The 14,948-nt window shown below is 36.7% G+C and overlaps 1 protein-coding gene across 17 annotated transcripts in view; it reads left to right on the top strand.

Moving 5' to 3' along the window:
- MBNL2 (muscleblind like splicing regulator 2) overlaps positions 1 to 14,948 on the top strand; it is a 65,281-nt gene that overhangs the window by 32,380 nt on the left and 17,953 nt on the right. For 3 of the 17 annotated variants that reach the window (XM_034417651.3, XM_034417669.2, XM_034417661.3), the window contains exons 5-8: positions 400 to 654; positions 6,536 to 6,589; positions 7,205 to 7,358; positions 10,837 to 10,872. In XM_034417651.3, coding sequence (XP_034273542.1) covers positions 400 to 654; positions 6,536 to 6,589; positions 7,205 to 7,358; positions 10,837 to 10,872 — 499 coding nt within the window. The remainder of the gene's footprint in view (positions 1 to 399; positions 655 to 6,535; positions 6,590 to 7,204; positions 7,359 to 10,836; positions 10,873 to 14,948) is intronic. The other 14 variants (XM_034417678.3, XM_034417687.2, XM_087895442.1 and 11 more) reach the window with 7 other exon arrangements.

Here is a 14,948-nt window from a genome sequence, read left to right as displayed (position 1 = left end):
CCTCCTTCCGAACCCCTGAGTTAGTCCAGAAGGATACCACAATTGTTAAGATTAAAAGTCACAGAGAGATCAAGGACCCAGATGGATTCAAGATCCATGCAGAATTTATACAATAGCGAAGCCCATGTTATAGACCAGGGGTGTCAAACTCACATCGTCACGGCAGCGTCATATGACCTATTGGGAGTTTTTTCCCCTTCGCTAAACCGGGCATGGGCGTGGCTAGCGCATGACGCATCTGGCCCGCGGGCTGCAGGTTTGACAGTCTTCTTATAGACTGAGATTAAAGGTTTTAGCAGTTTTCAGAGCTTATTTGGGCACAATTGCCTTTTACATTCTTTCTTGTGCTCAGTGTGTAATTACCCTCACCTGCATAATAAATATTGTTTTGTGCCCCAGGTTTGCCGGGAATTCCAGCGAGGAAACTGTGCACGGGGGGAAACCGATTGTCGCTTTGCACATCCTGCTGACAGCACAATGATTGATACAAATGACAACACTGTAACTGTTTGTATGGATTACATAAAAGGGCGTTGCCTGAGGGAAAAATGCAAATATTTTCATCCTCCTGCTCACTTGCAGGCCAAAATCAAAGCTGCTCAGCACCAGACAAACCAAGCGGCAGTGGTAGCCCAGGCAGCTGCTACAGTCATGGTAAGTGCAAGGGGAATGGGGTTCTTTAAGACAGTGGTCACCAACCACTGGTGGTCCACTAGAAAATTTTGGTGGTCCACAGAAAAATTATTTGCATTTTTTATATTGCACTAAATACTATTTATATTAATGGTCTGTGGGATTTAAAATTATGAATTTAGTGGTCCCTGAGATCCGAAAGGTTGGTGACCCCTGCTTTAAGAGTCAGGTTTAAGTCCTTGAGCTGGCTATTTCTAAAATGGATTTTTGTTACGTGTTAGCAACTCAGCAAATCTGTTTGACTCAGTAATTTCAGCACAAGGAGTATCTTCCTGGAATGCGGACAAGTTCAAGTTCTAACTCTTCAGCATTTCCCTTCATATTTAGTACAGGCTCTTATTTCTAAGAATTAACTTGGTTTTCACTTGAATGCTTTGAAGTTTGGATAAACTAGGCTGCCAACATGCATCTTTAAATTCACGTGGTTTAGAAAATATCCAACAGTTATCTAGCTAGGTCTTTATTAAATTTGTATGTTGGCTGCTCCAACTGAAGTCATAGTGGCTTACACAGTGACTAGCAATTAAAACATTAGGAAGGAAGGAACGATGAATTCATTCATACGCATGTCTTTTACGTTGAGGGCAAAATACTGGATGTCTTCTTTTTCAAAATAGTTTGAAAAAGAAATTAGGGGGAAATATGGTTTGCGATAGGTTGATATGCATTCTCTGTATAGGCTAAATCCCTTGAAGGAAACTTGTGCAAGAAATGTTGTCCAATCACTCACTATACCTTATAATGATAATCGTAGAAGGCTCTGTTGCAATATCATTTTGCTAGGATGATTGTTTGAGTCCACCATTCCCTCCCCCCCAAAAAGAAAATATCACTTTGTCACCTATTAACTTCATTCATTATTTGTGACATCTAGTCACAGTCCCAAGAACTTCTTTAAGTGGATGGAATATTATACTGTTTGTGTCTACTTTTTGGCTTTATAAAAATGTCAGTGTACTGCTAAGTTTTGAAACAAACAGTAATAAACAGAGTAGAGTAGAGTAGAGTAAAGCAGAGCAGAGCAGAGCAGAGCAGAGCAGAGCAGAGCAGAGCAGAGCAGAACAGAACAGAACAGAACAGAACAGAATTCTTTATTGGCCAAGTGTGATTGGACACACAAGGAATTTATCTCTGGTGTATATGCTCTCAGTGTACATAAGGAGAATAAAATATATTCATCGAGAATAAAAAGATACAACACTTAGTGATAGTCAAGATACTAATAAGCTATCAAATCGTACTAGGAAACAAAAACAATATAAATTGAGAGATACAAGCAACATGGTTATAGTAATAAGTGGGAAGAGATAGATACTAGTAAGGAAGAGAAGAATAATAGTAATACAGGCTTAGTAAATTATTTGACAGTGTTGTGGGAATTAGTTGTTAAGCAGAGTGATGGCATTCGGGAAAAAACTGTCCTTGTGTCTAATTGTTTGGGTGTGCAGTGCCCTATAGCATCATTTTGAGGGTAGAAGTTGAAACAATTTATGTCCAGGATGTGAGAGGTCTCACATCTCTCTCTATATATATCATATATATATAGCTGTCTATATCATCCTAAAATCTTGTAGGAATATCAGTTTAATGACCATGACATTTCTACTTACAATATCTTTACAAAAATAGCTTCTTTTAGTTTAGAAGTGCTGAAAGAGCTGTTTTACCCTGAGAGTGTTCTTTCTATAAGTGGATCCGTTATGGTAATTTATTTGGTTGATGAGAGCAAATTATTTTCAGTATATTATATAACACAAGCAGAATATTCAGGTGATCCTCAATACAAAAATCTGTCCTCATTCTTGCCACAGGGCAAGTAATAAAACAAATGTAGTTACTTTATATAGTAGATGTAGACTGTAGATTGTACAGCCAGCCACCATACAAAATACTGTTAGAAAAACAGCTAATATATTTAGTAGCTTCTTGCAAGCCTCCACAATGCTCTTATATCTACCAGACTCATAGAACATAGAATATTTATTTATTTATTTATTACATGTATTTATATGCCGCCATTCTCCCGAAGGATTCAGGGCAGCGAACACAAGTTAAGAAACAAGTACAATAAAATCATAATTTAATCCAAATAATTAATTGAATAACAGATTTGGAAGGGTCCTTGGAAGTCTTCAAACCCCTGCTCGAGTAGGAGATGCCATTCCAGACAAATGATTATACAATTTGTCCATAATCAATTTGACATTTATTGATATCTGCTTTTATGGATCAGAACTCTAACATCTGTCTCTTTTTAAATAGAAATCTAGAATAGATTGGTACAATAGAACATAAAATTTGATATAACATAGCAAAACAAAAACAATCAAGCATAAATAGAAATCTATGAACCAACATAATTTTTCATGAATTTGTTTAAAAAGAAGGTGCATTTAATGTTTTCCATACAGGAATTGACAGGTATGCGCTATTTTTAATTTTGGGCCAAATTTATATATATTTTAATTGTTTTTAATATTTGTATTTCATGTTTTTTAATTCTGGCTGTACACCGCCCTGAGTCCTCAGGGAGAAGGGCGGTATATAAATTTAAAAATAAAAATAAATAAATTAAAATAAATTAAAAACACTACTTCAGTTAAGAACCATATTTTTGTTTTGTGTGAGGACTTTATTCATCATCATCTAAAGTTAGAGAAGTTCTCTTTGTTTGATACCTTGCTGAAATCACTTTAATCATGTCAGTGGATAGTTAAATTTTAGCATTTATGCCATAAAATGCAATGATGTGGGCCAATTTGGATTAAAAAGTGTTTAAAGTTCTAAGGATAAAATGAGAGCTACTAGGCATTATGACTCTAGAGTACTCAATGGCAGTAAGCCTCTAGAGACCAGTTGCCAGGGAACAGCTACCAGGAGGTTTTAATGCTCTCCTGACCTCTTTGTGGGCTCCTTAGGGGCATTTGATTGGTCACTGTGGGAACAGAGTATTGAACTAGATGATCCTTGGTCTGATCCAACACAGCATTTTTTTAATGGTGTGTTGTTGTTTTGCATAGCTAGCTTAGCTATGCTGAGAACAAAACCATTTGTGCCAATACTGAAAATGCATCTATAATGTAGCAATACTAGACAAATCCAGATTAGTAGACATTTGAATTACTGAGGAGTGACTTCTGAGAAAATAGTGCAGATTAGCACTACAGATACCTCCGTTGGAAAAGAACAAAAGTTAATTAGAACTCTCCATCATCTTTACAAAATTCAGAATATGAGAGTTTGTTAGTAAGTTAGAAAAATGTGGGATAGTCAGCATCGCCACCAGATGTATTTGTAACTAACTCACTAACTGCACTCAATGTGTAGTCCTTAATGGAACTACATCTTTACGGAGGGAAGTAAGCAGTGGGGTCCTCCAGGGTTCTGTTTTAGACCCATTATTCTTCAATATCTTCATAAATGATTTAGATGAAGGAATACAGGGGAACTCATCAAATTTGCAGACAATATCAGACTGATAGGAATAGCCAACCCCCAGAAGACAGACTCAGGAACCAGATGGATCTTGACAGACTTGAGCATTGGGCCTGAAATGAAATGAAATTCAATGTAGAGAAAAGTAAAATGTTATGCTTAGGCAAGAAAAAAATATACAGGTACAGATTAGGGGAAACATGGCTCAAAAGCCATAACTGTGAGAGGGATCTTGAAGTCCTAGTAGACAATTATTTAAATATGAGCCAGCAGTGTGTTGTAGCCATCAAAATAACCAATGTAATCCTAGGCTGCATTAGCAAAAGTATAGAACCAAGATCACGTGTATTGTTATAACCATTTTATGATGCCTTAGTAAAATCAATCTTGGAATACTGCATCCAGTTTTGGTCACATATAAAAAGGATGTTGAGACTCTGGAAAGAGTATAGAGAAGAGCAACAAAGATGAGGGGGCTGAAGCAGTGGTGGGATTCAGCCGGTTCTCTCCAGATCGCACAAACTGGTAGCAGTGACTGTGGGAGGCTCTGCCCACCCACCTGGATGTAATGCGCAACTACTGCGCATGCAGTATATATGTGCTCACATTTGCAAACTGGTAGGGAAGGTATGTGAATCCCACCTCTGGGCTGGAGGCTAAAATGTATAAAGAACAGTTGTAGGAATTGCGTATGCCTAGTTTAGTGAAAGAGGGACACAGTGGCTCAGTGGCTAAGATGCTGAGCTTGTCGATTGAAAGGTTGGCAGTTTGGTGGTTCGAATCCCTAGTGCCGCGTAACAGGGTGAGCTCCCGTTACTTGTCCCAGCTTCTGCCAACCTACCAGTTCGAAAGCCCGTAAAAAATGCAAGTAGAAAAATAGGGACCACCTTTGGTGGGAAGGTAACAGTGTTCCTTGTGCCTTTGGTGTTGAGTCATGCCAGCCACATGACCACGGAGATGTCTTTGGATAGTGCTGGCTCCAGCTTTGTAATGTAGATGAGCACCGCCCCCTAGAGTTGGGAACAACTAGCACATATGTGCGAGAGGAACCTTTACCTTTAGTCTAGTGAAAAGAAGCACTGGGGTGACATGATATCAATGTTTCAGTATTGAGTGACTGTTACAAAGAAGAGGGGGGTGGGGGTCAACCTATTTTCCAAAGCACCAGAAGGCAAGACAAGAAACAATGGAAGGAAACTATTCAATAGCAGAAGCAACCTAGAACTAAGGAGAAATTTCCTAACAGTGAGAACAATTAACCAGACCTTCAGAAGTTGTGGTTTCTCCATCACTGGAGGCTTTTAAGAAAAGACTGGACAGCCATTTGCCTGAAATGGTATAGGGTCTCCTGCTTGAGCAGAGGGCTGGACTAGAAAACCTCCAAGGTCCTTTCCAATTCTGTTTTTCTCTTAAAATCCCCAAACAAAATGTGTAGCCATTTTTTCCTACTTAACATGATAACATGGTGGTTCCTAATATAGTTAAAAGTTAGGAGCCTGAGTGGCATAGGAGGCTAATGCCTCCTACTAAGGCAGCAATTAACATCCAGCTGCCTGCAATTACTGCGAGTTCAATTCTCACCAGGCTCAAGGTCGACTTAGCCTTCCATCCTTTCTAAAGTGGGTAAAATGAGGACCCGGTTTGTGGGGGCAATAAGCTGACTTTGTATAAAATATACAAAAGTATGAAGGCTATTGCTTAACGCATTGTAAGCCACCCTAAGTCTCTGGAGAAGGACGGCATATAAAAATAAATAAAAATAAAAAATAAAAAAAAATAGAGAACATTTTAAAATATATTGAATGTGATAAATTAAGGATCAGAAGTAACATTAACTAAAGATCTAAGTAAAAAAACAGACATTAAAATAACATTAATCTTTCTAGGTTTTATATATGCATTCATTTCATTAAAAAATACTGTTTTCAGTGATTTCAATTTTGATTGTTAATTTTTGGAAATTAATGTATGCTTCCTAATATGGCATAACTAACTTAACAGTATTTGTTTAGGAAAATCATTGCAATAACTGCTTTTCTACATAGTATAAAAGCTTACTGATGCTTATTTGTCTGCAAGCTTCTATTTTATTCAACTTTCCTAAATTCCAAACATCTGTTTTATTCTTATATGTTTTAACTAAGTTATGATAAATGCATTTTTTGCTTCAGTACTAATCCAAGATGATTAATGTTCATTTCCTTAGATGATGAAGTATTTCTGTTGTTGTGCATGTCTAGTGTTCTGTATGTTGTATCTTGCATTCAGAATATTTTTTTCCTTCTCAACTATCCACAATGCAATGCCGTTCCCATGATGCACCTCTGCTTGCTGTTTACCTGTATGTTAATTCGCTTGAATTCCATTGGCCACTGCCATCATGTGCTCGCTGCCTGTTCTTAAAAAGACTCAGTCGACTGCCAAAGCAATGAAGCGACCTCTTGAAGCAACTGTAGACCTGGTACTTTGACTTTCACCTTTTGCTTTGCATGTAGCTTTTCCAAAATGCAAATAAATTTAATGTTTATCTGAATTGCATTCTTAATTATAAGGCATAATTTCAATATTTAAGTAATCTCATTTTCACATGTTATTATGGCAGAATAGTCTAACATCTTTTCTAACAAAGTTTCATCGTCAATTGACTTATTTTAAAAGTCAAAGCAAAGGAAAAAATGTGTTTTTATCATTGACGCTATTTATTCTATAATAAATAACATGTGTTTTTTATAAATAGAAACAAATGCAAATAATGCTTCAGTCATATTTTAAACCCCATTTCAAAAAATAATGTTTTCCCTAGGCTCTCTTTTTTTAGTTTAATTACTATGATTCTATAATTTTAGTTTAATTGTGCTGTGCATTAATTACCAGTAATAATAAAATTTTGCACTGCTGCCTTCGGAGCATGGCAAGGCTTATTCAACTGTTGAAAGAGCTGTAATAATTACACAGTCCTCATTTAAGATATAAATCTATGTATATAGATATATATGGATATATATATACATGTGTGTGTGTGTGTGTGTGTGTGTGTGTGTGTATTTGTGTGTGTATGTGTGTATTTAATTCACAGGCCTTTCCACCTGCTGTCCTTCATCCTTTACCAAAGAGACAAGCACTTGAGAAAAGCAATGGTGCCAGTGCTGTTTTTAATCCCAGTTTCTTGCACTACCAACAGGCTCTTGCTAGTGCACAGTTGCAGCAACATGCATCATTTATTCCCACAGGTAAGTTCTGTTTAGAAGTAAAGAAATATTTTGATTCCTTTGTCTCTGGATAAAAAAGCTCCCCGTGATCCCATTCCTTGTACTTTCATCTGAATAATTGTGTCCTCCTTCCACCACTTTGGGGAGGACATTGACAATGCTTTTTTAAAAAAAAAAACTTTTAATATTTCCGAAGAATATTATAAAATGTTTAGAAGTGCATAAAGAGGATCAAAAAGTTTTCAGTCTGAACCATTTGATTAACCTTAGTCTTTCAACAGTCTTTTGGAAAGAGGCATGTTCTTGCTTCAGTTTGTAGAGATCCTTAGTCATCCAGGTCATGATTGTCCCAAAGGTGCTTTTTCAGGAGGCAACTGGACTTTCTGCAAGGAATATAAATCCTTCCATTCCCCACCATCCAGTCAGAGCTGAAGAAGCTTCTTGGATGAGAAGCAAGACGTTTTCAAAGAAAAAACAAGAAAGTCCAGTTGCTTCCTGAAAAAGCACTTTTGCGTTTTGTCTCAGTTCTTTGGCATCTTTGAAGAACTATATATGTTCTGTATAGATATTTTCTACATAGAAAATATTTTTCTTAAAATATCAGTAAATAGATATTTTAAGGACTTAGAAGAACTCAGAAGGACATAGCAAATATATTAAGATTTACTGGGAATACATTGCTTTTGTGGTTGTTACTATATCCTGCCTTTATTTTGTACAACCCAAACTCGGAGTACAAGTAGTCCTTGATTTATGATTGAGCCCAAAATTTCTGTTGTTAAGCGAGACATTTGTTAAGTGAGTTTTGCCCCATTTTATGACATTTCTTGCCACAATTGTTAAGTGAATCACTGAAGTTGTTAAATTAGTAACCCGGTTGGTAAGTGAATCTGGTTTCCCCCTTGTCATAAGATCACAAAGGGTAATCACGTGATCCCAGGATACAGCAACGGTCATAAATACGAATCAGTTGCCAAGCATCTGAATTTTGATCACATGACCATGGGGATGCTGCAAAGGTTGTAATTGTGAAAAATGGTCATAATTCACTTTATTCAGTGCCATTTGTAATTTTGAATGGCCACTAAATGAACTGTTGTAAATTGAGGACTATCTGTATATTATGCTTCTGGTTCCTATTCTGTTTTTCCTCTGAACAATTATCCTGTGAGGTGGGCTTACCTTCTCCTTCTCTATTTCTAATGGATACAGAAGGCTACTCTTTTATTCCTTTCCAGAGGCAAAAATTCTGTATCATATCTGTTACGCTGTCCATCTACTATCACAATTGATGGTAACTTGAGGCCCCCATGTACTAACATCATATGAGAAAGTTTCAGAAAGGCTATGAAATCTGGCAATAGCATAGAATAAGATAAGAAGAATCTTCTATCGCTGTAAATTAAATTAACATGTCTTACTCTTATCTTCATTCTTTTTCCTGCTTTGTCTGCCATTTTAATATTTGCTAGAAGGATCTTAAAAGTTTTTGAAAACTATTTGCCTAATGTTAATCTGCCCCATGATTTCCCTTCCCAGCAAACATCAGTTTTCTTCCCTTATGCTCCAATGAAGACATTTTAAAAAATTCTCACTTTTTTTAAAAAAATCACCAATGCAGACTCAGTTCTGTGCCCATGGTTATGTGTCTATTGCATACATTAAGACAATGATTCATTGATAAATATGTATACAGATTGCTTTGTTGCAATAACCCATAGATATCTATCCATCAAATTCTGATCTGATCGTATTTGTAACATAAAAGTGACCTCAAAAGAAAACCATATCATGCCATTAAGAGAATAACATGTGAATATGAAAATCACCATTTCTTATGAATATAATAGAAAACTGTAACCTACAGTTTGACCCTAGGTCCCAAATGAACCAGTGTTAACAAGCAGAATATTCTAGAAAAACATTTTAACAATACTGTACACACGTACACATTTTGGTGCATAGTTGTTTCATACATACAAGTTCTGTCAGTTTGAATGGTGCATAATACTAAGGTGCTTAAGACAAAAAAGGATTAGTATAAAAAATGGAAGGAGGGACACATAACTAAGGCAGAATGCCAGCATATAGCTTGAATCTGCAAAGATGAAGTCAAGAAAACTAAGGTTCATCATGAACTAAGACTTGCAACAAAAATCAAAGATAATTTTAAAAAAGTTTCTTTCAACATGTAAAAAACAAGAAAAAAGTCAAGGAAACAATCAGTCCACTAATGGGAGAAGATGGCAAGGAAGTGATGGACAGCAGTGAGAAAAGAGAGTTGCTTAATTCATTCTTTGCATCTGTCTTCATACAAAGGGGAAAAAAAACAGCCCAACCTCTACCAAGAACAGAACAGTAAAAGACAGACTAGGAGTACACATTAAAATAGACAAGAAAATGGTAAGAGAACACCTGTCCACCCTAGATGAGTTCAAGTCACCAGAACCAGATGGATTACATCCCAGAGTTCTGAAGGAGGTGGCAGATGTGATCTTGGAACCTTTGAACTATATCTTTCAAAGATCCTGAAGCACCAGGGAGCTACCGGAGGATTGGAAAAGAGTTGATGCGATTCCCATCTTCAAAAAAGGGAAAAAATGGATCCAGAAAACTACAGACCAATCAGCCTGACATCAATACCTAGGAAGATCTTGGAAAAGATAGTCAACCTACAGATTTGTGAACACCTAGAAGCAAGCAAAGTTATAACCAGAAGCCAGCCAACATAGATTGTCAAAAACAGATCATGCTAAACAAATCTCATTTCATTCTTTGACAAAGTGACTAAATTAGTGGTCCAGCAAAATGCTGTGGACATAGTATACTTAGATTTCAGTAAAGCATTTGACAAAGTAGATCACAACCTTCTTCTTAGTAAGTTAGAAAAATGTGGAATAGACAGCATCATCACCAGATGGATTTGTAAGTGGCTGACAAACCGCACTCAATATGTAGTCCTTAATGGAACTACTTCTCTACATGGAGGGAAGTAAGCTGTGGGTACCCCAAGGTTTTGCCTTAGGCCCAGTACTCTTCAATATCTTCATAAATGACTTAGATGAGGGAATAGAAGGGGAACTAATATACATTTGCAGATGTCACCAGGCTGGCAGGAATAGAGATCACTGTAAATCATTGTAAAACAGTTATTGTTATATATTCTATTCAAACTGAATTCTTTTTAATGAGAATGTCCTATTGTTCAATATTAAATGAAATGTTTGCTGTACAGATTATGATACATAACATATTATATTGATAACATCTGATCATTGACTGTAGTAAAGAATTTCATTTGATGTATATTTATACAGATTTGTACATAGAAATGAAATGTTTTAGAATAGCAATGAAGCTATGAATAGCCTTTTTGAATTTCTATTTAACTCACTTTGGTTTTTCCTTGGGATGCTTGGATCTTTGAATGTTAACTCTAAACAGCTAACCTGTTTCTTCCCTTTATTCACCTTTTTTCACCTACCATTGCATGAAACAGGGTCAGTTTTGTGCATGACACCTGCTACCAGTATTGGTAGGTTTCAAACTTATTTATTGATCTCTTTTTAATAATATTCTCTACCTTTCTTTGTTTGGAGAATTAAAATATAAATTAGACATAAATGGTTATTTTGAATTTTCGCTCGAATTGTTAAAACATTTGACATTTATTTTTTTAAAAAAAGAAATAAAACCCGGCTACTTAGATGCATCATCATTTGCAATACCAGTCCTACTGCAAAATGCACTTATATCATGAAGTTCAATGTGCTTTTGCTTTTTTTAACGTATATTTTATAATGCGAGCATTATTGTGTGACAAACTATTGAAGAAAGCAATTTAACTTCATTAGTATTTTGAAGTTTCATAGTGGTATGCCTACTTTTTTTTTCCGCTGTGTTGTAGAAAAAGTTTTTATCAGTATTTCCCAGAAATGTTATCTTAATATTTGCAGAAAAAATAATCATTAAATATATTTCATTTGAAGCTAGTATAAAGCTATTTAGCATTGCAGTCCTAGAAGTGCTTTTTAAGAAGTAATTCTCATTTAATTCAATGATATATAGAAGTACAGTTTTCAATTTTGAAACATTAGAAAATTCCCCTTTTCTAATTTAGCCATTTGTCCAACAAACTTTTTTCAAATTAATTTTGAGTAATCACATTATTAGGGTGCTGTTTGAATTTCCAGCCTTAGTACTTCTGTCTTAAAATCAAGGTTTTAGATTGTGTTTCCCAGATGCCCTCAAATTTCTCATAACCCACTTTACTTATATGTGAAAAAAAGAATCAAAATTAATTATTATAATCTTCACTTTCCTTGTTGAGACTGTATAAAATAATTTTAGATAGTAGTTAGGTTATATCTAATGTATTATAAAATAAATTAAGTGTGTTTATAGGACCATAAATGTGAGTGTGTATATCTATACATACACACGTATATATACACAAATATACATAAACATACACAAAGACTCACACATATATAAAATAAAAAGTCAAAAGAAAATATAAATTCAAATTCAGGTTGTTTTAATAGCTACATTTTTCCATTTCCAAGATTAGGAAGTTCATTATATTTTTACTTCAGTATAATAATGAAACTTCACTGTTAGGAAATTACAATATAGAATGAAGTATCTCAATCTTTATCAAATGATTGCCATTATGTTAGAATACTATTCATGAACATAATAAAAAATTGAACTAATATTTGAATTTTAAATATAAACTATTTAAGGTGCTCATGAAATAATGAACTCTCAATATTTATTTATCAAACAGCCTGGGAAGAAAAAAAGGTTGGGATACAATTTCTGCTACCTTTTTTAAACACTGTTTTCTCATAGATATATACTAGGAAGTCAAAAAAGAATAAAGCAAAACTTCTATTTTGTTGCCAAAGAACTTTACATGAGCCTATCACTTTATACGATCACTACCAAAGTTTCTACTTTACCATATATATCAGTGATGGCTAACCTTTTCCGGACCGAGTGTGCCCAAACCAAAGCATGCACCTGCGCCCGAACCCCCAAAAGGCAATGCATGTGTACCCATGTGCATGCGTGCTCTCCTATGTGCCCCACTCCTGCACATGTGCACACGCTGCCCTGCATGTGCCCCACCCCCGTGCATGCACACACACACCCTCCACACACCCTGTGCATGCGCAGCAGAGACCCGACGACCAGCTGGCGGAGCTGAATTGGGGCAACGGCTCACGTGCCCACAGAGAGGGCGCTACGCATGCCATAGGTTCGCCATCACAGATATATATAGTTTACTTCATTATGTAAACTATATATGAGGGGATTTAGCTGACTTTGCACATGCTCAGAAGCTAAGCAGAGGTGAACCCAGTAAGTCTTTGTATAGCAGATTCCCAGAGTGTGTCAGGGCTATAGTCAAGATTAAGAAGTTGAGAAATATTCCTGAAAGCATGGTCAGGCTCTTCTGCTTTGTTTCTTGAGAAAACATCCTGGATCTATTCACAAACTCGGTGCGGAAGCCTAAGAAACAGGTGATTAAATAATAGCAAAGGCTGTGATGGAAGCAGATACAAAATGCTAAGAAATAAAAGGGAGGGAGGAATATGTTGGAAGCAAGAAGTCATATTGGACATTGTACCTCAAAAATGTGAATCAGCCTCAGCAAGTGTTGGTAAAAAAAAAAGTGTTGAATAAAACAGTGTTGGTAGTATAAAAGAAGCAGAACAAGACTGACATGCTTAGTAATGCTTCTTGGTCCTGCAGAATTGTCCAGGAAAGCAGGACCTGCAAATGATAGGGAATTACACAGGGAAAGAGCCAGTTAGAGACATACATCATAATACTATGCACGTTAACATAAGTTATGCTACATTCAGTAGAACATAGAATCATAGTCAATAAATTGAATCAGATTCTTTAGAAATAAGCTAAAAAACCGATAACAGATAAAGGAGCCATTATTTTAGTAGATGATTTCTTCGGGAATTGACATAAAAAAGGAGACAGAAATAGACTGAAATGTAGTTTTGATTAAAAATAAGCTGGCCATATTGCCTGAGGATGGCAAAAGGCACTATTTCAAAAAGGATTGTAAAGTATTAGGTAGCAAGACAAAGTAACTTCTTTGTGAGTGATGCGGTTGCTGGAACCCACATTAAATTTATAGAAAGGTAACTGTTGGAATACATTGTTCGTGTATTTTTTGCAACAAGTACAACAGTATCCAACCAGTAGATGGCAGTGTTTTCAAGTTTGTACTTGCATCTATGGCATACACTCTATGTCCTTTTCTCTGTATAAAGTTTCCTGTTTTCTTATCCAAGTTAAGCAGAAAGGCACATGTGGATTGTGCACTGTTTGTTCTGTAGGGCTATGTGCAGAATTTCTAACAGTAATCCTTAGCAACATAAACATGCTGATTGTGAAGGTGTTGTCCCTGTGGCTTTTACTCCATTAGTCATTGCTGTCTATAAGTGAAGATGTTGAGAAGCATTAAAAGAATAGACAGGCAAGTTTTATATAGGGAAAGGTAGGGCAATAACAGGGAAATTGTTCCCTACCCCGTTCCAATGAAACAGGCTAATTTGGAAGGAGGATGAATGTTTCATGAGTGGTGCAGTGGCCTGGAGGTGGAGCTGTCGCTTCACAATGAGGAGGCTGTGAGTTTTATCCTAGGTCTGTAATGGCGAATGTATGGCACGCGTGCCAGAGGTGGCATGCAGCACCCTCTCTGTGAGCATGCGAGCCATCGTCCCAGCTCAGCCCTGCCACGCATGCGCATACACCTCCCGCTGGCCAGCTGGTCTTCAGGTCTCTGCCACACATGCGTGGGGGTCGGGGCGCATGCAGGGGGCACGTGCACATGCGGGGGGGGGTCGTGGTGAATACAGGCTCAGCGGCACATGCCTGAGGCATTGGGTGCATGCAGGGGGCCACACATGGATGCACGGGATGCATGAGCGGGGGCACACACGCATTGCATTTGGGGGATTCAGGCACGCTTTGGGCACTCAGTCTGGAAAAGGTCCTTGGTAGAGGCAGATATTTTTCTCTCTGGGCACATAGAGAATATATCTTCTGAATATAACTGCATTGGTGACAGGAAGGGCATCCAGCCAGTAAACACTCAGCTCCATTCAGTTGCCCAGATTCAACCCCGCAAGGGATTATGGGGTCATTAAAAGGAGATGATGATGAATGCTTCATGAGAAAGTCATTATGCACTGCTAACTTAAAATCAATTTAGAGCACATGTTTTCAGAAAAATACTGTGTAGAATATACAGAGAAAATACTAACATCTTCCTCTCAAATAAGGCTCCCCTGCTTCCTTCTTTTTGGAAGGAGCTTTCTAGAACAGCATGAGATATGGTAACTCCAGATCTAGATCATCCTCTAGATAATCACAGTTCCATAAAGATTCACGTACCAGCTTTTTTCAAATATTGAAACTATAGGAAGAATATCAAAACATTACCCAATATTTGGATAACATTAACAAATACCTAAAACATTTTTTTTCTGGGAATTGCTGATAACTATGACTCCTTTAAATTGTACGTGTAATAAGCTATTTTCCCTTTTGTTTTATTTCTCTACCATGCTTTCTTGCTTT

This window comes from Pantherophis guttatus, chromosome 5, assembly GCF_059756535.1.
Source record: "Pantherophis guttatus breed Tessera chromosome 5, ASM5975653v1, whole genome shotgun sequence".
Classification (NCBI taxonomy): Eukaryota; Metazoa; Chordata; class Lepidosauria; order Squamata; family Colubridae; genus Pantherophis; species Pantherophis guttatus.
Note: the sequence above shows the minus strand (reverse complement) of the source record. Positions and strands in the feature narration are given on the sequence as shown.